The following is a 25,519-nucleotide window of genomic DNA, read 5'->3' as shown; positions in this document are numbered from 1 at the left end:
TATTTTTCCCACCCCTTCCTGCTTCTAATTGGCTTCTGACCCAGATGGACCCGAGTACCAACCAATCAGACGGCGAGCATGGCATTCTGGTTTGTTTGGCTGTTGGAAATGGCGCGAGTAGCAACTATTTGTGAGTGTACTGTAGGAGAGTTTTTGGAGAATAAAGCCAACGTGATAAGTGGGTGAAATACGGGAAGACATATACCAAAGACTGGAGAAAGAGAAGGAGAATATAATGATTCAACCGCGCGTGGGTACACAACTCAAAATCACTGTGTAAACAAAGTGATGTCAAATCCATCAGTTTCTTAATGTTACATAATGTTTAAAAGGTGGTTTTAACTTACTCCTGTGGTCCATTGTCCTGAAGCTCAGGGGGAGAAAATAAATAAACTCTCGCTACCGTGTGTAACAGTTTTACCAATCTGTCTACATGGATTTTTAACACAGTTTTATTTATTTATCTCTTCCATGATCTTAGGGGGGCTAACTAGAAAAGTCGCTTATTTTGGGCTTGTTTTCACAGGCCTTGTTTGCGTAGTTTGTCTCGCAAGATCTGGCAACACTGGCACGGAGCGTCAAGGACCCCTTCTCGTACAGTCTGCATGCGTACAGTCCCGTCTGTTTGATAGTACTTACGGACATTTCGCGCCCACCTTTGTTTTAACTCGACGTTTGGAAGGTGTAGTAAACCGTTTTCCCATTTTCCCTCTAACTGGGTCGGCTAACCGAGGTTAATAGCTAGCTGGCGTCCTCCGCTAGCATGCATTGACTGCATTTCCGGGTTGTTCGCTATGAAAGTCTAAAGTTATGTTACGTAAAAAGACAAACAAAAAAGTACCCCCACGTAACACAACCTGTGCATAGTTAGTCCACTGTAGTATGAGGACTTCAAGCCCTCTCATATAACAGACTATTCGTTTTTTGCGTCGTCTGTAGTTTTAAACGATCTGGCACCTGGCAAGTCATTAGGAAGTTTGCCACGAGGAAAATAGGTTTTTATACCACTTTTTTAAAGAATTGTCGCTTTTCCCCTTCTCTTTCTGCAACATCGACCTTAAACTCCCGGTCCTTCAGACGATGCTGGGCATCCTGCGAAAAAGGCCCCCTCTGTTTTTCTTGTCCTCTCTCACTGTCACTGAACAACACACTTTGTTATTTTAGACCACTCCGAGGGCAGCACCACCTGTCTCATTCCGCAGCAATGGGAGGACGCCTGGTTGGGGGGGTGGGGTGGGGTGTGGGTGGTTTCATATTAGTCCCAAACCACGTTACCTCTGCCCCTGGTCCTGTCCTGAGCACAGCGTGGACAGCTGTTCCCAACCTCACCCCTTGAGGGCCTGCCTTCTCCTCCTCGTATGTTTGCTCTCAAACCTTTGCCGAAGATCACGGCCATAATACTGGGCGGTAGGGACACACTGGAGCTCTATATGGGTTTCATTGCTTTAATGCAACAATATTTAATTCATGCTTAAAGAGCCATTGCGAGGTGGGACACTCCTATAAGCTTAGTGTATATTAATGATAACAACTAGATTTTCAAAAGGAGGTATATATACCGGTAGGAATGATATTTTTGGATCAATTGTGATAAAATACCTACTTCCACATTTATAAACCACTGACCTCACGTCTGTGTTTATTGGTCCCAATGCACATGTGCTCTTTGATGCTTTTATGTATACCTTAGTGGTCCCCTAATCTAATAATGTATCTGAAGTCTCTTTTATGTAGACCTTAGTGGTCCCCTAATACGTCTCTGAGTCCCTCTTTTATGTGACCTTAGTGGTCCCCGCTATACTGGATCTTGAAGTCGCTTTTATATAGCCTGTGTCCCCTAATACTGTATCTGAAGTCTCTTTTATATAGACCGTAGTGTCCCTAATCCTGTATCTGAAGTCTCTTTTATATAGACCTAGTGGTCCGAGGTCTTCATACATACGTGCGGCCCCGCCAAGAAGGAAAGGCATAAGACTGATCTGAAGTCTCTTTTATTATCCCTTATTGGGTTCCCTAATATCTATCAAAAGTCACCCTTGGTGGCAGAATGACCGCCACTAGAGCAGTCCGCAATGAGCTTCGTGCCATTTTTTTCTGAGTCGGTAGCTTTGAGGAGGGGGGGGGGGGGCAAGGTGGCGCTGGGGGTGTGGTCTTGAAACCTATCTTTCATCCTAACCCTTTATTTTGCCTGTTGCCCTGTAGGTCACTTTCCTTTTTGCACTAACCTTTTTTTGTTCTGTCTTGTTGTCATCTCTTGTTACTTATTGACATCACAAATGTAATCACATATGTGTGACTGACTATAAATTAGATAACAGTTGCACACATGATGCTCCATAACACACCACAATCACTGATGCAAATAATGCACAATAACACATCCAAAAGCTGTGCCATAAATCGCAAAAGACCACTTACAGCAGTTCTTTGAGTTAGTTTGAAAGGGTATTTAATATAAACCTACACCTTAAAAACGGGATCTTAATGTTTTTTAAAAACCAAGGACCTTAACTCAAACATACATGAAACATGGGCTGCCCCTACTACTAATATTGAATGCAATAAGTTGCATATTAAACTGGGCCTACAATAATGTGGTGGAAACGGCCTAAAGCCTTGAATGCTGCTTATTTAGGGCATAGCCTAGCTAAGCTATTACATTAATAATTGTCTGCATGATTTTAATGACTACATATCTCTAGGCAGTGCTGCTCATCAGTGGGGATTTAATTTATGCTAAACAATAATGTTATTCTATGTTGTACAGTTTCATTTTTTTGATACTTTCAAAATGACAGTATTTTGCACTTAATTGTGCTTTTTTTATGTGAAATTCAATGTTCCATTTGTTCAATAAATAATGTCAATTAAATGTAAGTTGTGTTTTAAACAATTTGCGGTATTTTAGCAGAATCTCGAAAGACAGCATAAAGGCAAAACTGATGCCCTTTAATATTATTTATTTATATCCTGAAATTATAGCATTAATTGTGATATTAAACAACATTACACCACATGTGCATACCTTTTTCATATTGGCAGCCCTAGGAATGGATGCAGCTTATTTGAACAAAGACGACACGTCCTGTGTCATTGGTCCACCCATTTTTCCTCACGGGATAGTCAGACATATGGTAATAACATGCTATCAGTCGCCATTATTCCGTTTATTAAGTTCTGTTTTGGGTCGCTCCCCCATCATGGAACTCTTCGCATAACAGAGAGTTGCTTTGTTGTCACCCATTCCCAAAAAGTGTGGGCCTACTTGTCCACTTTAAATTTTTTACTGTTTCCTTGGGGAAAACACCATAATTACTCAACATTTTGTCTTACTATTTTTGTAATGTTTTTGAATGTCTGTTTTCAGGCCAGACCTACTTTGAGGATCTCAGTGGTTAGTTTACAACATGCATATCTATCCAGATAAGGTTTAAATTATTTTTTTCCTCTCATACTTTATACCACTGTAGGCGTGTATGATTTTTAATGTACCGCTAAGGCTGTGTGCGACTGAACCGTATCTCAGACCTTGTTGCCTTCCTCTGCACAGGAGTATTAGGAAGTGGTGGGTTGCTCTACCAGCTTTAACCGCCGGCAGTCTCATCAACCCAAACGCGCGATTGTCCGGCAGCGATCCGCTGGTCATCTGGCAGCGGGTGTGCGAGGGGCCGTTGCTATGGTGAATATGTAGCCCTCCTTCATCCTGACCCACCTGGATGGTCCCCAATGGACTGGACGGACCCGCCATCCTGGTCTTCAGCAGAGGAGAACATCATGTAGCTGGCGTGTTGTGGCGTGGACTTCAGAGGCAGGTGAGAGAAGGCCGGGCTTGCGTGCCTGCGTGCAGATGATATTTGGTAAAAGATGGAAATGGGGGGACAAAATACAATATGATGGATCATATTGGTGGCGGCTGTAAGCAGTCCAAAAGAGGGACAAACACTGCACCATTTACGCACTCGTGATCGTATGTGGGCCAAGGAATTTCATTTTTCTTCTTCTTCCTATGTACAGTACACTGGGGGTACTGCTGTTACCTAATTTACTTGTTACCTGGTGATTATAAATAATATGGCGTAATACTGCGTGCAGCAGTTCAACAAAACGTGTTCGCGTCCGCCTTCACACCCCCTCTCTTTCAAAGCCAAAATAAAACAGGTGACAGGTGAATCAAACAAATATATCATTCCGCTCAAACCGGCATGAAAAGCCCACCACCACTTCCTACATACTCCTGTGCAGAGGAAGGCCAACAAGGTCTGAGATACCGGTTCTGTAGCACACATCCTTAGCGGTACATTAAAAATCCGTACACTGCCCTACAGTGGTAAGTCTGAGAAGAAACACATAATTTAAACCTTATCTGGATAGTGTCTGCTGTGTGGTAACTTAACACTGAATCTCAAAGTAGTCTTGCCTGAAACAGCCATCAAAACTTCACAAATAGTCAGCACAAAATGTTGAAGTAATTATGTGTGTTTTCCGCAGAAAAGAGAAAGGAGGAGGCAAAAGGGGGGAAAAAAACAAAGCAAAAAAGGGTGTTTGTGGGGGAAACTTAAATATAAAGTGACAGTGCAACACTTTTTGATAAAGATGAATACTTACCAAAACAAAGCAACTCTCTGTTCTGCTAATAGTTACCAGTGTGGGTGCTGACCCACCGGAAACTGTGGGTGGCAGAAATACTTCTCCCCAATCTGTTTAGCATGTGTTTTTTTTTTGATTTTAACCAAATATTGTTCCCTGACGCTATCCCGCTTGAAAGGAAACTGGAATAAAACTCTGGACCTTCAATGGACCAACACATTACGTGGTCTATCTTGTTCAAATAAATCTGCCTGGCCATCTGGCCCTTGCCCCCAATTATGACAAAAGTTTTTATCACTATTGTGGTGTAAGGTTTTGTTTTTTTAAATATCAAATATGAAAAATATTATTTTTGTCCCGATTAATAATAGAATTTTAAAAGTGGCCACTCAGTTGTTTCTCTGCCTTTCTGCTGTTATGCCGAGTATGCCCTGCTAAAAAAAATACAGGCAAATATTTGGTAAAACCCACAACTGTGTCAGTGTAGGTAACCAAATTAGTTTATTGAAACCAATTGAAACATTGAAAATGTCGAACCAGTAAAAAAGCAAAACAATTCTGCAAAAATTCCTGTTCATGTGTGTGAGTTTTATTTTCCAAATGAAACTGGGTCCCCACCCCTCACACTGCTAAATGACAGCGGAAAACATATGTGTGTGTTTTTACAAACAATGTACTTCCCCACTGATATTTTGGAATCAAGCGGGTGTACTAGGATCCCCCTCAGACATATGGTTAATTCATTAAACATCCAGGCAACAATTTTCCTTACTTTTTAATAGCTTATTATGCTAATTGCCCCTTAAAAAAAAGCTAATTGCATGTGTAGGCTTTGGGTCGCCCTCACACCATTTGTTAGGCCCCGTTTGACTAGGTTGCCAAAGGGAACCCCTTTCCCCAATTTTTTTTTCATTCCAATATAAGTTAAAAGTTCAGGGGGCCCCTTGTGTTTTTTTTTTTGTTTCATGTCTGGGTTGTGTTTTGAGTTTAAGGGTCATTTGGTTTTTGTTAAAAAACATTGTCTCATACATCCCTGTTTTTGTGTGTTGTTTGTTATTATTACTCCCCTTTCAACTACTCCCAAAGAAAAACAAAACTTTTAGTTGTTCCCCCACTTTTTTTTTTTTTTTGCGATATGTTTCCACATGCCCTTGGTTTTTGTGATGTGGGGGGGGGGGTTTTTTTTTGGTGCAAATTGTTGTTTGCAATCAGTTGTATTTGTGGTGTGGGGTTATTGGAAGCCTCATGTGTTGCCAACTGGTTTTGTTTTTGTTTAAATTATAGTCCCCAGTCCCCCCCACATAATGTGATTTACATTTTTGTGGATTTTCCAATTAATGTAAACAAGGAAGATGACACATACAGACAACAAAAAGGTTTAGTGGTCAAAAAAGTAGTTTTTTGACATAACAGGTCAACGCCAAAATAAAAGGGTTAGGATTGCAAGATTAGGTTTTCAGACCACCCCCCCATCCTTTCCACCTGCCCCCCCCCCCCCCCCTCCTCAAAAGCCTCAGACTCAGACTGGACGCAGCTCATTGGCAGGACTGGGGGGGCTCCTAGTGGCCCTGTTAATTCTGCCCAAGGCTGATTTTTTTTTGAATAAATAATTAATGGACCACTAAAAGTCCCCCCCCCCTAATATAAAAACGAGACTTCAGATTTACAGTTTATTTTAGGTGACGGCACCTAACGGTCTTAATATAAGAGACCTTTCAGAATTTACATCTTTTAGGGGACGCACTAAGGGTCCCCCCCTATATTAAAGAGAAACTTTCAGATACAGTATTAGGGGACCACCTAGTTCACCTATCTAAAAAAAAATAAACTTCAGATACAGTAATTAGGGGCCACCCTTGAAGGTCCCCACCCCCCCCCCCCTACTAAAAGAGACTTCAAGATCGCAAGTAAAATTAGGGGAAAACCACTAATGGTCCTACATAAAAAAAGAGACTTTTTCAGATACCAGTATTAGGGGGACCACTTTAAGGGGTCCCAACAATCAAAGCCTCCCCAAAGAGCAGCCATGTTCCCCCGCCCCATGGGACCACCAATAAAACCACAGACCGTTTGAAGGTTCCCAATTGGGTTTTTTTTTAAAACATGTGGGAAAGTTATTTTTTATCACATTGTAATCCCTCCACATATCCCATTTTTTAATGACCAGTTTTTGTATTATACCTCATTGTTTTTTTGAACAAATCTTAGTTTTTTGTTTTTTTTTATCAATTAATATACACTAAGCTGTAATAAGGAGTTTGTTCCCCCCCCCCCCCCTGCAACATGTGCTCTTTAAGCGCCCTATTTAAGATATTGTTGCCTTAAAGCAAGAAACCCATATAGAGCTCCAGTTCTGTCCCCCTCCTACCTGCCCATTAATTTAGTAGCCCCGTGATCCTTTCTTTCAAAGGTTTTGCGAGCCATCAACCCAAAATACAGAAGGAGCAGGCAAGGGCCCCTCACAGGCCCTGAGTGGTGGTGGGAAGCACTTTGGGTCCCCCCGCTTTTTTGTGCCGAGACAGGACCGGGGGGCATTATGTTTTCCGTGGTCTAGGGAACTAATCCTGGAAAACACGGACAGTCCTCCCCAATTTTGCCCCTGCGAATGAGAAACAGGGGTGGTCGCCCCCCTCTGCAAAGTGGCCCCCCTCCTAAAATATAACAAATGGGGTGGGTTGTTTTTCTGTGACAGCCGAATATGACCCAGAAAAACAGAGTTGGGCCTTTTTTTTCCCGCAGAATGGCCCCAGCTCGTCCCCCTTGGCCAGACCTGGGGGAGTTTTTAAATTGCAGTGATTTTCAAAGGAAAGAGAAAAAAGCGAAACAATTTTCCCTTTAAAAAAAGTGGTAAAAAAAAACATAATTTGTCCTCGCTGGCCCAAACTTTTTTCCAAAATTTGAACTTGCCATGCTGCCCAGGTCCGTTTTTTTTTGTTTTAATAACCTACAGACACCAAAAAAAACGCTCGTCCTGTTTTTTTTTAGATGAAAGAGGGCCCTTTTAAAATTTCCCCTCAGACTCAGTTGGCTTGTTAACTTTTGCACAGGTTGTGGTAACCGTTTTTTTTACTTTTTTTTGTTTGTTCTTTTTTTTTTACTTTTTAACAATAACTTTTTATGAACCGTTCCAGATAGCGGGAAAACAACCCGGACTGCAGTTCCAATGTAATTGCTTTAAGCCGGCAGGGACTCCACAGCTACTACTTTTTTAACCCTGTTAGCCGACCGCCGTAGAGGAAAAGGGAAAATTTTGTCCTACACCTTTCCACAACGTCCCCCGAGTTAAAACACTTGGTTGGGGGGGACGCGAAATGTCAGTTAACGTTTTTTTACTATCACAGAACGGGACTGGTACGCCCATGCTAAGAACTGTTTCGAGAAGGTGGTCTTTTTGAAACCGCTTTCCCCCTGCCAGTGTTTGCCAAATTTTCTTGCTCCCCCGAGGACAATTACGCAAACCATGCCCCCTGTGGGAAACAATCCCCCAATTAAGCGACTTTTTTCTACGTACCCCCCTACGAGCCTGGAAGAGAAATTAAAATTTAAAACTGTTGGTTTTTTACAAATCCATGTAGCATTGTGGTAACCTGTACACCACGGTAGGCCCCCTAATTTATTTTTAATTTTTTCTCCCCCCTGAGCGTTTTCAGGACCATGACCACAGGAAAGTAAAGTTAAACACCTTTTTTTACTTTTGCAATTTTAACATTAATAAAACTGTTGGGGGCTTTTTGAAAACACTTTTTTTTTCCACATGATGTTTTTTTGAGTTGTTTTTTTTTTCCCCACCGACCGGGTTTTTGTTTTTTTGAAATCCCCTTCTTTTGGTCCTCCCTTTTTTCTACTTATTTTCTCCAGTCCCTTTGTTATAATTTTCCTTCCCGTGTTTCCCCACTTTAATCGCCCGGGCCATGTTATTCCTCCAAAAACTCTTCCTACAATTAAACCCCTCACCAATAGTTGTTGTTTGCCTACTTTCCGCGCAATTATTTTTTTTTTTTCCCAACGCCAAAAACCAAACAGACTGGCCTGCCCTCGCCTCTGAAATTGGTTTTTGGTACTTCCCGTTTTCCCCATCTGGGTCAAGCCCTTCGCAAGCAGGAAAGTTGGGTGGGGGAAAATAACGCCTGCCTTTGTCCCCCCCCCTAGATGTGTTGTTTTTTATGGGGAAAAAGGCGGAATCCCGAGTCGTCGAGCCGGGTTAAGGAAAACGGCTTGTGTACAAGTCCCCCCAAATACCCCTAACCACCCTTTTTTTAGGTGACAAAGACCCCAAACAAACCGCAAACCGCCGAACTACCAAATAATTTGTTAAGCGACTTTTACAACAAAAACACCCCAAGATCGCTTTAGATAAATTTGAGCCGAAACATGGCCAAAACACGGCTTCCTGCCCTTCCTAAAAATTGAACTTCCCCGTAGAAACGACCTCCGCCGAAACAACCCGTTTGTCCGGTTGGTTTGTCCCGATTTTCCCCCCTCTTTGAGACCGCGGTTTGGCGCGCCCAAACGAAACACCAACTTGAGTGACCATGGTTTGCCTAACCCAACAGAGGCCTTTCTCAAATGTGTTTTGGTCATGTGTTTTTTTTGTTTCCCTTTCCCCCCTTGGGCCCCTGGTTAAACACACAAAATAACCACCCAATGCTTGAAAACAGGCCCCAGAACCCCCTTTTGCCTGTTTTTAGGGGGTGGTAGTAACACCAAAATAATCCAGGTTGGAAAACCCCCTTGATATTTTTTGAGTAACCTCCCCATTATGGTTAACGTCAACCGGTAGACGCAGGTTGAAAAAAAGGGGTGTTAATTTGAAAGGCCCATATTTAAACCCCTAAATTTAAAAAAAACAACAGCAAATCAACGTTAGAGGGACCAGGGAAAGGAATATGCCTAATCCCAGTCCCACCCCCCCCCTTAATAATTAAAACGACGCTATGGACACTTCCCACACGTTCCGCCCCTTAACCCTCGTATTTTTTGCATTGTTTTTGTTTTTTTTTTTTTGCCCATATGGCAACGAAATTTCTTTTTCTTAGTGTTTTTTTTTTCCACCAATAAAACCATTGTAAAATGGCATTGTTTTTTTTGTTTTGTTTTTAATTTGGGTAAATAGTCTTTTATTTTTTTTGAAAAAGTTTGTTGGTAAGCCCCATTTTCTTGATTGAACTTTCACATACCCCCATGAATCCTGGTTCCCCCCCTTCGTTTTTTTTTTTCTTCTGGAATGGGGGTTTGGGCACACTAAGTCCTTCACGCTTTCCGATGAAAGGCCCAAATGTCCGTTGTGTTTTTTTTTTTTTTTCGTCAATTTTAGAAGCTTTTTCCTGTTTTTGAAGAAACAAAAATTCAAACTGTTTTATCTGGAATAAGTCCACCTTTTTTTTTAATTTTTTCACATTTAAACCACTTTTTTTTTAAATGTTTTTGGGTATTTTTTTTTTTCTGTTAAAAGGCTAAAATTTTAATTTTTGTTTTTTTGCCATTATGTCAAAACCATATGCCAAATATTTTGCCCGGCATGAAAATGTTGTATACATTTTTTTTTTTCCATAATGGGCTCCATTGAAAAAAACTTTACGATACTTTTTTTTAAGGCCTCTCCCCTAACACATAAATTTTTTTTTTTTGGCAATTATTTATAGTAATTTTTTCAAAAGAAAAAACATGAAATGTAATTTATATTATTGTTGTTTTTTTTATTTTCAGTCCATTTTTGGTAAATTTAAATTATTTTTTCTTAAAATTTTATGAAATTTTAACAACACTTACGGTAAATTGAAATTGGGCCTCACCAAAAAAATGAGTTTTTTTTTTTTTATTCCAAAGAAATTCATTTTTGTTTTTGTTGGGGCACCGTCAAATTTACCGGTGTGTTCCCCAATGACAATTTTTTTTTAACTAGGTCCCCCAATATACCCCTTCTTGGTTTTTAAATAAGGAGTTCCAAAAGGAAAGAATTAAAATTGTTACAGAAATATTGTTTTTCAGTTTGGCCATGTAGGTTTCAGTAAAATTTTGGTAACGTTGTAGTCAGTGGGGTGTTTTTCTAATTTTTGCCCCCCCTAAATCCAAGTACATTGTAATCCGTGTGTTGTCTTCTTTCAGTGTACATGAACAAGACTTAAGTACAGGGTTTTTATTATAATTATATCAAAAACACAATAAAACTAACTAATTTGACTTTGAAACACATGGGGCCCTGGACAGTATATACATTAATTTTGAATTTGTTTTGTTTGGTATATTATGTTCAATAAAGCACCTGTTTTTTTAAAGACATAATGGATTTTTTTTAGGCAACTCTTTCTCCACAGGCGCGTTGTTGGCCCATATGGCCAACAAATTACGCACCTACCCCCCCTTCATTTTTAAAAAAAAGTTAAAAATAATAAAACAAATCTTTGGCAAATTGCCATTATTTCAGCCATCCGTGAGTAATAAAAAAAACACATCAAGAACATTTTTTGTACCAATGTTTGTAAAAATAATTCAGTGCAAATAGAGGTTTTAAATGTAACAACAAATACCACTTTAATTTTAATGTAGTTTTTTAACTGAGACCCATGTTACTACCGCCGAGTCCTTCCACGTCCGCCATTTTAAAACGTAATTTCAAAGTGCAGCCAGTTTAAACAATTCGAACAGCCCCGAATCCTCCGCTCGGTGTGCATGCGCCGCTCCCGCGGCCAGGGCTAGAGATCCTGGCGGGATACAGTACATTGGCACGACACCTGCCTCGAGACGCAAATTCAGACAGGCTTCTCAAAGGTTAATGAACATGCCTTTATAAATGCCTCAATGGGATAGAAAAATAACTTATGTAAAGAGAATCAAAAATCTGTAACAACCTGAAACAAAATAATACTCCTTCCTTTTTTCAAAATAAATAATTAAATATGAAATAATAACCTAATTCTGTTGTTCACTTCAAAATCCAGCTTCAACTAATATGTTCTTAACATTCCTTTTTCAAATGTTATAAAATTCCGTTTTTTCGGTGTCCTGGTGAGCTTTTGAGATCTCCAGCCCTTTATTAGACCACTGAAACAAATTGGCTAGCATATATACTGTATACCATTACGATAATAAACTTTGTATTTGAGCCACACTAATATTTAGCTTTATATCAGCGTACTCAAATAACTGTATATTGGATTCAAGGCCTGTTTGTATTGTATATGGGGCCGTACATACCATAAATACAGGAAAAAAATTATTGGAAAATTAGAAATGAGGGTGGATCATGCCAAGGGCATTTTATTATTCAAAATCAAAACTATAATTACAGAAATCGTATACATTTCCCTGTTTGCCGTTTCTGTCAGCAAAAGCAGTAAGTTTTTTTTTTTTTTGGTCTCTCCTCCAATAAATGTGGTTCTTTGATTACCAATAAACAGCTGAACCTGGCAAGTCCAGGTGTCTTGCCCGGATTAGAAATTGAACTTTTGTGTCCTCCCCTGCTGGCTAAATGGATTACCATTGTTGTTTTTTTAGCTGGAAACTGGTTCCAATTCTAGCAGTCCTTACATATTTACAGCCACACAGCATTTAATCCTAGATGTAATGAATATAATAAGAGGCGGTACACTGAACGCCTTTTTTACTACAAGTATTACGCTATAGGAGGTATCTGATGTATTAAAAGAGGATTTAAAGGGCTCTGATTCCAGCCCTGGCCTCTTTTTGCTTCACCTCTCCAGCCTCTCCCCTTTCCTCCCTTCAGCCTCTGTCGAACTAAAAGCATGAATGCCCTAAAAAAAGATTTTTTTTAATAGACAAATTTGGAGAATAAACACAGGTAGGAACGGTATTTTTTTATAATCTTCAAGCCATATGCATAATATAAACACTGGTACAGTAGGGGCTTTAATAGGTTTCAAGAGGAAGTTAAATATTACAAATCCCTATTGACAAGTTTAGCTACTTTTAATCTTGTTGCCATGGAAGCAAGCCATTTCCCTAAATTTGAAAGGAAGCTGTGGACCTTCTCTTGGCATTCTTCTTATGAGGAAATTGGACTGAACATTTTGTTGCAAATCGCCAGCACCTATAACAACTTAATATCAGCTATTACAATAATATAAAGACAACAAAATAAGAATTCTTTTTTTTATTTTTTATGTTTTTTTTAAAGAACCTGCAGAACTGAGAAAGTGAAATGTCTTTTTTACATAAAACTGTAAAAAACTAAATAGTAATTTGGTTAACACTGATCAAACGTAATTGTACTTCATTCTCTTACATTGTGGTTTATTCTTTGAGTTTTAATGAGTTATAAGGTCCCATTACAAGTAATAGTCATGTTCAGTCCGACAACAACAGAGCCCGAATGTAAACTGTGCTGCTGTGTGGTGTCTGATGTTTGTGTCCGTGGGCTGTGGCACTACTTCTGAGCCTCTGCCAAAAATCCGATCAAGTCTCTTCCTCCCTCCTGGGCCTGGCCTCCCGCTGATCAGCTGATCAAAACAAATTCATCTGAGACTTTCTGGTCTGACAAGATAAAAGATCCCCCTCCTTCCTGCTGGCAATAAAGTCCTGGACTGGAAAAGCCCTGGATCCGGGTGAGGAAGGGTCCCTCCCTCCTCATCTGGCAGGGCCTCCAGGTACCTGGCCAGAGATGACAGCATCTGAAGGAGGTTGATGGACTGGAAGAATTCAAGTGAAATGAAGACAAAGACCAAAAAAAGCAGTAAGAAGCGAGGTAAATCAGTTTAATGAAGCCAGTATCAACTAAGATGGTGTTATCAGCTGGACGCACCTTTCTCCAGATAGGTGAGATGGGAGTCTTTCCGGAACAATCCTCTCCTCCCTTGCACACCCCTACCCAGTGTAAAGAGTAAAGAGTTTAGATACTACAACATTAAGCTTTACTAACAACTTGTTTCCACATCCCCCAAAGGCAGAATTAGCCAACGGTTTGTGTCCGGACGACCAGTGCAGTCCTTGTTTCCCTCCTCACCCCCGGTGTTTTGGCTGTTTTTGTGGATTATCCCTGAGCCTCCTCCGAACTCTGCTCCAGTCTCTGGAATGTCTTGTGATGAAAGGAAGTCAAACCGGTAGGGCACGCTCTGGGGTAGGACAGAAAAGAGGACAGGGATAACTGTGCCTAACTGTGTGTGGTGTGTGTGTGTGTGTTGTGTGTGTGTGGTGTGTGTGTGTGTGTGGTGTGTGTGTGTGTGTCCTACATTGTCCCTGCTTGATATGAACCTGTTTTTAACCGTTTTAAAATCATGGCTTTGTGGAGTGGTTTTAACCATACTCTGTGGGCCTGAAGCTCCTGGCCTCTCTTTCAACCCAACAAGCAGTAGTTTTGGGAGTGGGGGAGGGTTTTGGCTTGGGTCATATGGACTCACTATCATTCCCGATGAAGGGCTTCCGCCACGTGAGAAAATAACTCTGAACAATCAGACAGAGAGAATCAGATTCACGTGTTCCCATAGACTAACTCCAGCGGGACTACTTTCATTTAATCATTTCACCTTGGAACTGGTCCTGTGTGTTGATCCCGTACTGAAGGTTGGGGGTGAAGGTTGGATGCCGAGTGGGTACCAGCCCCACCACCGAAGCCCCCAGCAACGACAGCACGTCACAAGCCTGTGTCTGGAACCCCGGGTCCCATCTCGCCACTGCAAACCTGTACTCACACTGTTTGCATGGCCTCTGCTGCAGATATCTGCAAACGGATACACAGAAATGTTTTTGTAAATGCAAATGTCAAAATCTTCATTGTCCACATTTTTGTTTTCACTCCTTTCCCCTACCTTTTAATACTCCTCCTTTTCCTCACTGAAAAGTTTTTTGTTTTTCCGCCTAGCAGGCCGATTATTCCCCCCCGACACGGGGGCATGCTGTAACAAAACATTTGATCATTTTTTGGAAGATTTAAATCAAATAAAATGAATGACCGAATAAATGAAACGATTGGTTTTCAATATTTTAATTTTAATGATGTATGGCCTGCCTTACAGGTCAGTGAATTAACAACATAATCACTTTATGCTGGTGGCAATGCCAACCACGAAACATTTTCTTCATGAATAACCCGTAACATGTGTGATGGCCTAAGGGAAAAAATACATTTTCAGCCTGTGCGTTGTGAGCGTATGGCGTACCATGTCCATTATGAGTAAAGTCTCTGCAACCACACTAACCCTGAAATGGTTCCTGAGGAGAACAAAGAGGACATTTTTTTTGTACCCTTTTCAACTTGTATATTGAGGTTATCACTGACCTCAGATTAAATAAGTGTGAAACTCCCATCTTGCCAGAAACATTTGCACACCTGATACTGATTGATGGGATAAATGGCCCACGGACCTGTACATCTCCCCCAAAGACCTGCAGGGATCTCTGGAAGGGGTCCAATGACCTAGAAAAAGGAGTGAAAGTAGTTACGCATATATAAATTTATGTAATTTACAAGGTTGTCGGAAAGTCCACGCTCACTCACGCTCCACCCCCTTAATCTGGAGATCCTTGCAGGGTTTTGGGCTGCTGTCCTTTTCAAGCCTCTTCTCTCCGTAGCCTCACGAGCCACTGCGATGTCTCAAGTGCACCACTGAATAGACATATCTCTAAATGGAAACACGTAAGAAACCTTATATTATACTATAGTGGATCCAATTTCGTGTTGTGTGGAAAAACAACCCGCAGTGTGTGCTCCTCTGAGTGTCCCAAACCTCATACCGTCCTGTTCCCCTTCCAAATCTTTTAAGAAGTGCACGCCCAATGTTCCCCCCATAATGTGTCCCTGCCACGCGGCGCCTTCCTGGTTCCGCTAAAACCCTGCCAAGGTCCAATTCAACAGTTTCGCTCAAAGTACCAGTTAAACCCCATAGGTTCGATCCCTTGAGGTGTTGGTGGGGTCTATCTTGGGTGGGAGTTTTAAGTGGTTTAATGGGTACCTAACCATCTCTTGCAGTCCCCCCCCTCATTTGGCCGACGGTTGGTAGCCCCTCCATACGCATCTTGTGCCCCTCCTTGGTTCTTTGGGACGGTCCCCAACCACCTTTGTGGCCGTTATATAACTGCCTTTGCTCTATAAAGAAGAGGCAAGAGCCTTCCAAAAAACAGGGAAGACAGATTTTTCTTTTTTTAAAAGACAACACAAGAATGCCGTTTTGGTAAAGTTACCGCATTTTGGAAGTTTTGTGGCTTTCCCATTTTATACGCTCCAGTAAGGTGTGACTCCCTCCCAATGCGTTTGACGTTCCCCGGTCAGTTGCTTCAGTCCCAGGGCGTGACTGGAACGTCTTTGTTTGATGGTAACTTGGGCTTTCTCTTCTCCTGTGCAACTGAAGAAGTACGGAGCACCTCTTTCCTTGCATCGTTTTTCCCCCTTGAAAGAAGTTTAACCAAAACATGGGTTTTTTGTTGAAGGTAGTTTTACCCATTTGGTCCCCCGGAAAAATTTGTAGGTTTTTTTTTCGAAAGGCCCTAAGGTTATCACTTTTTCAGGATTGTCTGGATTGTCCGGTCCCCTCAAGACTCTGGGAAATGCCTTTGTTTTCTTCACCTCAGTTGGGGTTCTCCATTCCATCTCTATTTTTTTTCCGTGTCAGGGGCTTAAGCTTTCCTCCTCCCCTCTTCTTCTTTCCCCTTGCTCTTTCCTCCTCCCCTCCTCCCTCCCTCCTCCTCCTCTGGGGTCCTTCTTTTTCCCGGTCCCCTATCAGCCTGCACTCTGCTCCGTGTTTACGCAGCAGTTAATTCCTGGGGAAAAGGCAAAATAGAAACTCAGTGTTTAACTTAACAAATCAGAGTAAGGCCATTCACCAAGAGGGTGATTTACGGTACGATTCCAAAAAGTGTGGATGCTTTTCCCAATCCGTTGAACTAAGGAAAAGTGGTTCCCAAACCTTTTCGACTAGTCTGTACGTGAAAACAGCAGGCATGAAGTTCTGTACCTGAGCCATTGTACAGGCCCTTCTTCCTTGTGGACCCCGATTCCTTGCTGAGCTATTCCACCTGTGAAGAGCTCTGGGCCTCCATTTTCATCTGTCACCATTGTGCTCCGAGTCCCCCTCCCTTGATCCGCCCATGCTTGAAAGTACTTTTGAATGCTCTTTGTTTTCTTTTTCCTCGTCCCACCCAGTCCCACTGTCTCTTTCCTCTAAAGGCTCGTGTAGGGTAGGAATGATGAATTGGGACTTTGTTGAAACAGCGAGGTGTGTGCTGGGCTGGTCCTTGTCTGCTGGTCCAGACCTGCCTCCGTTGTCTGGCTCCTCTTTCGGGGTGGGGCCTGGTCCTCCGTGCCTGCTAGCTCTCCGGCTTCTCGCACCGAAAAACTCAGCCTTGATACAGCCCCTGCGGCCTCCAGCATCCCCGCCGTCCTACCGTTTTCATCGCTCAGTCATCATTGGGATGGTCTACCCTCCCCTCATTCCTCGTCCCTCCAGACAAGCTTCGCTATGGCGGGTACAGTGTGTTTGTCCAATAGGAATTCCCCACGCCTGGAGGGTGGGCTTTAGGGGGTGTTGTTAAGTGCAAGCGCAGGTTGGGTCCCAGAGGGATAAAGGACTTGCAGGCTCTGGTTTTGCTGATTTGCCCAGCCTGAAAAAAAAATTTTATAAATAAAGATTTGACGCAAGGCATTGTTTTTTTTTCTTCATTCTTTTCCCAATCCGCTGAAAAAAGGAATCGTCTCATGGTTTTTAGTTTTTATGTTGGGATACTACATTAGCTTGGATTAACCTCAAACACCCTGCCCAGTTGCTGCACAGAAATCCAAGAGCCCTAAAGGTCCCCCCTGTATTGGGGCCACTGGCGTTTTTAGCAAGCAAAACAAAAAAAAGGTGGAAAAATGTCAAACCAAAGTCCCGCCCCCCCTCACCTTATTGTTTTTTTTTTTAAAAATACCTGGGGCCCCTGGCCAATAGGCTTCTTTGAAACCTGGCTAACGAAAAACGGCCTTAACCCAACCTTGGCAAATCTTTAAGTTCCCCACCTTCGGCCCAACCGGAAGGCATGGAAACGAGTACCAACCAATCAGAGGCAGAGCAGGGCAGTCTGTTGTTTTCTGGTTGGGAAAATGCGCGAGTAGCAACTATTGGTGAGTGTACTGTAGGAGAGTTTTTGGAGGAATAAATGCCCGGGATAAAGTGGGTAACTACGGGAAGAAATATAACAAAGACTGGGAGAAAGAGAAAGGAGGAAAAGAATGTGATTCAACCGTCGGGGGAACAACTCAAAATCACTGTGAAAAAAAGTGATTTCAATCCCATCAGTTTAATGTAAATAATGTTAAAAGGTGGTTTAACTTACTCCTGTGGTCATTGTCCTGAAGTCAGGGGAGAAAAAAAAAACTTCTAGCCTACCGTGTGTACAGTTTACCAATCTGTCTACATGGATTGTAACACAGTTTTATTTATTTTTCTCTTCCAGGATCTTAGGGGGGCTAGTAGAAAAAAGTCGCTTATTTTGGGCTTGTTTTCACAGGCCTGGTTGCGTATTTGTCTCGCAAGATCTGGCAACACTGGCAGGAGCGTCAAAGGACCACTTCTCGTACAGTCTGCATGCGTACAGTCCCGTCTGTTGATAGTAACGTTACTGACATTTCGCGTCCCACATTTGTTTTAACTCGACGTTTGAAGGTGTAGGAACCGTTTTCCATTTCCCTCTACGGCGGTCGGCTAACCGAGGTTAAGTAGCTAGCTGGCGTCCTCCGCTAGCAATGACATTGACTGCAGTTCCGGGTTGTTCGCTATGAAAGTCTAAAGTTATGTTAAGTAAAAGACAAACAAAAAAAGTAACGTACACAACCTGTGCAAGTTAAGTCCACTGTAGTATGAGGAATTCAAGCCCTCTCATATAACAGACGAGCGTTTTTGCGTCGTCTGTAGTTATTAAAACGACCTGGCAGCCTGGCAAGTCATTTAGGAAGTTTTGCCAGCGAGGACAATATGTTTTTACCACTTTTTTTAAAGAATTGTCGCTTTTCTCTTTCTGCACATCTGACATTAAACTCCCAGGTCTGCAGACGAGCTGGGCATCCTGCGAAAAAGGCCCACTCTGTTTCTTGTCCTCTCAGCTGTCACAGAACAACACACTTTGTTCATTTTAGAGCCACTCCGAGGGCAGCACCACCTGTCTCATTCCGCAGCAATGGGAGGACGCCGTGTTTCCAGATTAGTCCCAAGACCACGTTACCTCTGCACCCTGGTCCTGTCCTGGCACAGCGTGGACAGCTGTTCCACACCTCAGCCCCTGTGAGGGCCCTGCCTGCTCCTCTCGTATGGTTGCTGCTCAAACCTTTGCAGAAGATCACGGCTATAATACTGGGCAGGTAGGAGACACACTGGAGCTCTATATGGGTTCATTGCTTTAATGCAACAATATTTAATTATGCTTAAAGAGCAATGTGCAGGGTGGACACTCCTATACAGCTTAGTGTATATTAATGATAAACAACTAGATTTTCAAAACTGGAGGTATATATAACTGTCATAAATGATATTTTGAGATACAATTGTGATAAAATAACTTCCACATTTATAAACCACTGACCTCACGGTCTGTGGTTTATTGGGTCCCATGACATGGTGCTCTTTGGATGCTTTTATGTAGACCTTAGTGGTCCCCTAATACTGTATCTGAAGTCTCTTTTATATAGACCTTAGTGGTCCCCTAATACTGTATCTGAAGTCTCTTTTATATAGACCTTAGTGGTCCCCTAATACTGTATCTGAAGTCTCTTTTATATAGACCTTAGTGGTCCCCTAATTATCTTCAAAAATTCAGCCTTGGTGCAGAATTACAGCCACTAGAGCCAGTCCTGCAATGATCTTCGTGCCATTTCTGAGTCGGTGCTTTTGAGGAGGGGGGGGGTGGGCAAGGTGGAGGCGGGGGTTGTTCTTACCGCGGATCCTTGCCTTCCAGCCTTTTATTTTGCTGTTGCCCTGTAGTGTCAACTTTCTTTTTGACACTAACCTTTTTTTGTTCTGTCTTGTGTCATCTCTTGTTACATTAATTTGAAATCACAAAATGTAATCACATATGTGGACTGACTATAATTGTAACAGTTGGCACACATGAGGCTCCATAACACACAACAATCACTGATGCACAATAATGCACAATAAACACATCACAAAAGGCTGCGACATATCGCAAAAGACACTTAAAGGTTTCTTTGAGTTAGTTGAAAGGGAGTATTAATATAAAACTACACCTTAAAACAGGGATCTTAAATGTTTTTTAAACCAAGGACCTTAACTCAAACAGACATGAAACAGGGGCCCCCTACTACTAATATTGAATGAAATGAAGTTGCATATTAAACTGGGCCTACAATAATGTGTGGACGGCCTAAAGCCTTAATGCATAGCTTTTTAGGGCATAGCATACTAAGCTATTAAATTAATAATTGTCTGCATGATTTTAATGACTACCATATCTCTAGGACAGTAAGCTGATCATCAGTGGGGATTTAAATTTGCTAAACATATGTTGGATTCATGTTGAGACAGTTTCATTTTTGAATAACTTTCAAAAATGAACAGTATTTTGCAGTAATTGTGCTTTTTTATGTGAAATTCAATGTTCAATTTGTTCAATAAAATAATGTCAATTAAATGTAAGTTGTGTTTTAAACAATTTGCTGTATTTTAGCAGAATATCGAAAACAGCAGAAAGGCAAAACTGAGTGCACTTTAATATCTATTTATTTATCGGAAATAATATCATTATTGTGATATTAAACAACATTACACCATAGTGCATACTTTTGTCATATTGGGCAGCCCTAGTATGGAGGCAGCTATTTGACAAGACGACACGTCATGTGTCATTGAGTCCCAGACCAGTTTCCTCACGGGGATAGTCAGACATATTGGATAATAACATGCTATCAGTGAGGCATTATTCGTTTATTAAGTTCTGTTTTGGGTCAGCTCCCCCATCATGGAACTCTTCGCATAACAGAGAGTTGCTTTGTTTTGTCACTATTCCAAAAAGTGTTGGCCTACTTGTCCACTTTAATATTTTACTGTTTCCTGTGGGAAAACACACATAATTACTTCAACATTTTGTGCTTACTATTTTGTGAATGTTTTGATGCTGTTTTCAGGCAAGACCTACTTTGAGATCTCAGTGGTTAAGTTACAACATGCATATCTATCCAGATAAGGTTTAAATTATTTTTTTCTTCTCATACTTTACCACTGTAGGGCAGTGTATGATTTTTAATGTACCGCATAAGGCTGTGTGCTACATGAACCGGTATCTCAGACCTTGTTGGCCTTCCTCTGCACAGGAGTATTAGGAAGTGGTGGGTGGCTCTACCAGCTAACCGCCGGCAGCTCATGCGCGAATTGGTCCGGCAGCGTCGCTGGCATCTGGCAGCGGGGGCAGGCGTTGCTATGGTGATTGTAGCCCTCCTTCTCCTGACCCACCTGGATGAGTCCCCAATTACTGGACGGACCCGCCTCCTGGTCTTCAGCAGAGAGAACTTCATGGAGCTGGCAGAGCTGACTTCAGAGGCGGTGAGAGAAGGACCAGGGCTTGCGTGCCTGCGTGCAGATGATATTTGGTAAAAGAGGGAAATGGGGGGACAAAATACAATATGAGGAGCATATTGCGGCTGTAAGCAGTCCAAAAGAGGGACTAAACACTGCACACATGTGACGCACTCGTGATCGTATTGCAATGATTTTCATTTTTCTTCTTCTTCCATATGTACAGTACACTGAGTACTGCTGTTACCTAATGTAATTGTTACCTGGTGATTAGAAATAATTGCGTAATACTGCGTGCAGCGGTCAACAAAAGTGTTCGCTCCGAGCTTCACCCCCTCTCTTTCAAAGCCCAAAAGAAAAAAGGTGCACAGGTGAAGCAAACAAATATATCAATTCCGCTCAAACCGTCATGAAAAAGCCCACCACCTACAATATCAGCGCATAACAAAATAATCAATAAATGAGACCATAAACAACATAATGTGGCTCCTACATAGCAATAAATGAAATGCTTCCTTCAGCAACCTCGAACTCCCCTGATAGATGGTATGTGGCCTCTTGCTGCGTGTCTTCCTCTCTGTCTTCCCCCCTTTTCTGTCATTTTTCAGCTGATCTCATAAAAAATTTAAAAAAGAATACTAAAATTGTGTGTGTGTGTCAGTACATGGAGGATTTTTCAGAGCTGTTGGTTCCGGTCACTGACCCTCGTCACCAGGTGGTGGAGCGGGTGGTGCAGCACCTGGCACAAAGAAACAAGGACATCCCTGAAGTGTCTGAAGTCAGCTGGAGCATCCACGTGGTGCAAAGTCCCAACATCAATGCCTTTGTCCTACCGGTAAATCACATGTCATGTTATCATGTTAAAGTCATATGTGAGGATTTTTTTTACACACACAAAGAATATCTTCAAACACCAAATGGCTCAGGCTTGGATTGTACTTTCCCTTATGTAGAACGGGAAAGTCTTCATTTTTACGGGGATGCTGGACGCTGTGGCGGATGTTCACCAGCTCACCATTGTCCTGGGACACGAGATGGCTCATGCTTTATTGGGACACTCGGTAAGTACGCAACCCTCTACAGACTGGGTTTGTAGTTGTAGCATTGTTTATACCCCTGATTATTACTATATATCATCACATTATTTACTGTAGGATAGGAAAAAAAAAAAATTGATTCTTTGATGCATTGCGATTCTTTCTAGAACAATTCAATGCTCAATTCTGATCGATTATTTAAAAAAAAAAGGTTGATTAAAAAAAAAAAATTATTTAGAAGGTACCGTCTCCAGAAATGTACAAATCATGAAACAGAGTGACAAAAACTTAGTTTAGGCGAGAGTGCAGAAAAAAACACACAAATGGGAAAAAGGGAAAAAAAATGTAGTTTTGTATATATATATATATATATATATATATATATATACATGATGTAATAAGACAAAACATAAAATAATTGGGCAAACCACAAAAAGTCTGTTGATCTACTTTATCACATTACATGTGACCACCTCATGTTTCATGTTCTAAGAAGCCAATTCTCCACCTTTAACATGACTGAGCCTCTGACATGGACGATCACTGTGAGAGGAGGTGACTCAGCATGTTTAAAGCGTAAGCATGGAATGACTACACAATAAAAACCTCCAGTAGACAAAAAAATCCATTCAAACATGTGTTCGACAAATACTGCATATGTCAAAATCTAACAAACTCAGATTTAGAAGTGTATATTTTTTAAATCACACATGGAAATGTACATACAAAACTGCAGTAAGCAGGGGATTCTACTGTATTCATTTACATTGTTTGTTCAATGCAAGCTGTTGTATGAGAGAGTCTATGGATCTATTTAGATGGCACAAAAACACAGAAACCTGTTTAGCGCTGTGGAGAATGATGTGCTGCAGAGTACAAAAGCCTGTGTGCGGCGTGCTGACATTTGAGAGGCTCAGCTAGTGGTAGCAGACCTTGCTTTGCATGAGGATGAGTCATTGGAAGCACTTATAGCGCAAGAAAAAAGTTTAGTCATTTAAAAGCCCTTGGCACACAGGAGAAGTTACAGCTGGCAGTCTTCCAGGTTTCCCCTACCCAAGGTTGTAAAATACTTATATGTGGACCTCCTATAAGAATGTGCATCATACAATCAGTTCTCCTGACTAGAGCCAGACTAATTTTTAAGGCCGATACGATACAAATATTTGGTTATTTAAAAATCCGATATATTGGCCAATATATATATCTATATATATCTATATATATAGATATATATAGATATATATCTATATCTATAGATATAGATATAGATATAGATTTTTTTTTTTAAATCCAGTTACTTGTAACCAAACAGCAACAACGTTAGTTATTTGTAGTTATTTACGAATTACCTCTAAAATAATATGATAATAATTTGTTTAATTGTCACAACAGAACACAGGAACGTCAAAATATATTAAAGTTCTGATAAAAATGTATAAAAATACAAACTTAAGATATGAAACTTAGTCCTTTTGAACAAAAACACAATAATAAGAGTGTTGCCAACAAGGACGTCGTAGAGTGCCCTCTGGTGGACAAACTATGCAACGGCAACACTCATAACATGGTTGACCGTCCGTTGTTTTTGTTTTTTTAAAATATTCATTTATCAGAATTATTTATTTGTCATTATCAATGATTCTGATGATATATCTTAGTGTGTGTGTGTGTTGTGTGTGTGTGTGTGTGTTTGTTAGAGACTACCGGTCAAAGTTTGGGTCACTTAGAAATTTCCATTGCACTCCATTATAGACAGAATACCAGCTGAGGTCAGTTGCATTGTTTTTTAAACCCGGTCAGCAGTTTTCAAATTACTTATGTGCTTACATAATTGCAAAAGGATTCTCCATGTTTTCTCAGTTAGTTTTTTAAATGATATCAGATTAGTAAATAAATGTGCCTCTGGAACATTGGACGAATGGTTGCTGATAACGGGCATGTACAGTGGTGGCTCAAAAGTTTACTACACATGCTTAAGTTGATAAAAGAGGAATAAATCATGTTTTGGAAATTTATTTTAATACCTAAATTAAAAATGAGGTAAATCCAACCTTTAAGGACACCATTTTTTCTTTGTGAATGAATAACGTATTGTAATAAATAAATGTTCTTATTTTAAAATACAGGGTCATAAGTATACATGACCCCTATGTTAAATTCCCTAGAGGCAGGCAGATTTTTATTAGAGCCAGTTATTTCCTGATTCAGGATATTATGCATCCTAAATGTCCTTGGCCTTTAGAATTAAATAGCCCCCATCATCACATACTCTTCACCAGCTTAGAGATAGGCTCTGTTTATTTCAGTTAGACTAATACCTGGTTTGATTTGCATTGAGAGATGATTTTAAGAAAGTATCCCATGCCTATCTCTAAGCATGGTGAAGAGTATGTGAGGCTGTGGGCTATTTTATTCTAAAGGCCAAGGGAACTTTATCAGGATCATAATATCCTGAATCAGGAATAACTGGCCTTTAATATAAACAATCTGCCTGCCTCTATGGGAATTAACATAGGGGTATGTTTACTTATGACCCCTGTATTTTAAATAAGAACATTATTATTTACAATACGTTATTCATTTCACAAAGAAAATTGGTGGTCCTTAAAGGTGGATTTTACCTCATTTTTAATTTAGGTATTAAAATAAATTTCCAAAACATGATTTTTTTATTCCTCTTTTTAGTCAACTTAACAGTGATGTATAAACTTTGAGCACCAATGTATATATTGCATTAGATCAGCCCCCCCACTCGATCACTGGTATTCTGTCCATAATGGAGTGCATGGAAATTTTGTAAGTGACCCCAACTTTTGACCGGAAGTGTATATATCGGCCATTGAAAACAGTAGTTTGGGAAATTCTAATATCGGTGGGCTCCTTCATCCCTGACTATTTCCTCAACCCCCCCCCCCTAAGTGGCCACAGTTGCAGTGTTGTTGCATCAGCCGGTGATAAAGACTCACTGACAATCCTCTCCAAACACTCACTAATCCTGTCTGTGCTATGACGACCAAAGTCCTGTCTATTGTCATGCCCCATTCATCCTCCACAGTTGGCTACGCTACAAAAAACCCCATTCTTTTTGTTTGGGGGAATGAAAAAAAAAGTGTCTAATGAAGTTGTGGGTATTTCAAGACTTAAAACGTCCCAGGAGGAAATGCTTGAAGGAGATTTTAATTAGATGAAGGGAATGAGCATCGATGGGCTTGGTATTACCGAGTAGGTGTGCCCTATTGGATTGGCTGTTAAAACCTCTAAATCTGTGTAAAAGTTCCTCTAAAATAGATGGGAACAATCAATATGTTCCAGCAGCCTTGTTGTTCCAAAAACTTTGTACCTCTGTTATTCTCTCCCTATCCCATTCTTGTGTCTTTTTTTACCCTAATCGTTTACTTTCTACATTCCTTCCTTGTCTCTCCTCTGTCACCTCCTTCTTGACAT

General features: G+C 41.0%; 1 protein-coding gene across 1 annotated transcript in view; it reads left to right on the top strand.

Moving 5' to 3' along the window:
- Window positions 1-18,056: 18,056 nt before the first annotated feature.
- The window catches only part of oma1 (OMA1 zinc metallopeptidase), a gene marked incomplete at its 3' end in the record, with an annotated part of 12,876 nt that continues 5,413 nt past the window's right edge, over window positions 18,057-25,519 (top strand). The window contains 4 exon segments of the mRNA XM_032526301.1: window positions 18,057-18,868; window positions 20,837-21,065; window positions 21,700-21,873; window positions 21,992-22,099. Of these exon segments, the coding sequence (XP_032382192.1) occupies window positions 18,486-18,868; window positions 20,837-21,065; window positions 21,700-21,873; window positions 21,992-22,099 (894 nt within the window). The 5' untranslated portion in view covers window positions 18,057-18,485.

Source organism: Etheostoma spectabile, chromosome 9, assembly GCF_008692095.1.
Source record: "Etheostoma spectabile isolate EspeVRDwgs_2016 chromosome 9, UIUC_Espe_1.0, whole genome shotgun sequence".
NCBI classification, from domain to species: Eukaryota; Metazoa; Chordata; class Actinopteri; order Perciformes; family Percidae; genus Etheostoma; species Etheostoma spectabile.
The sequence above is the reverse complement of the archived record's forward strand: the minus strand, read 5'-3'. Positions and strand labels throughout refer to the sequence as shown.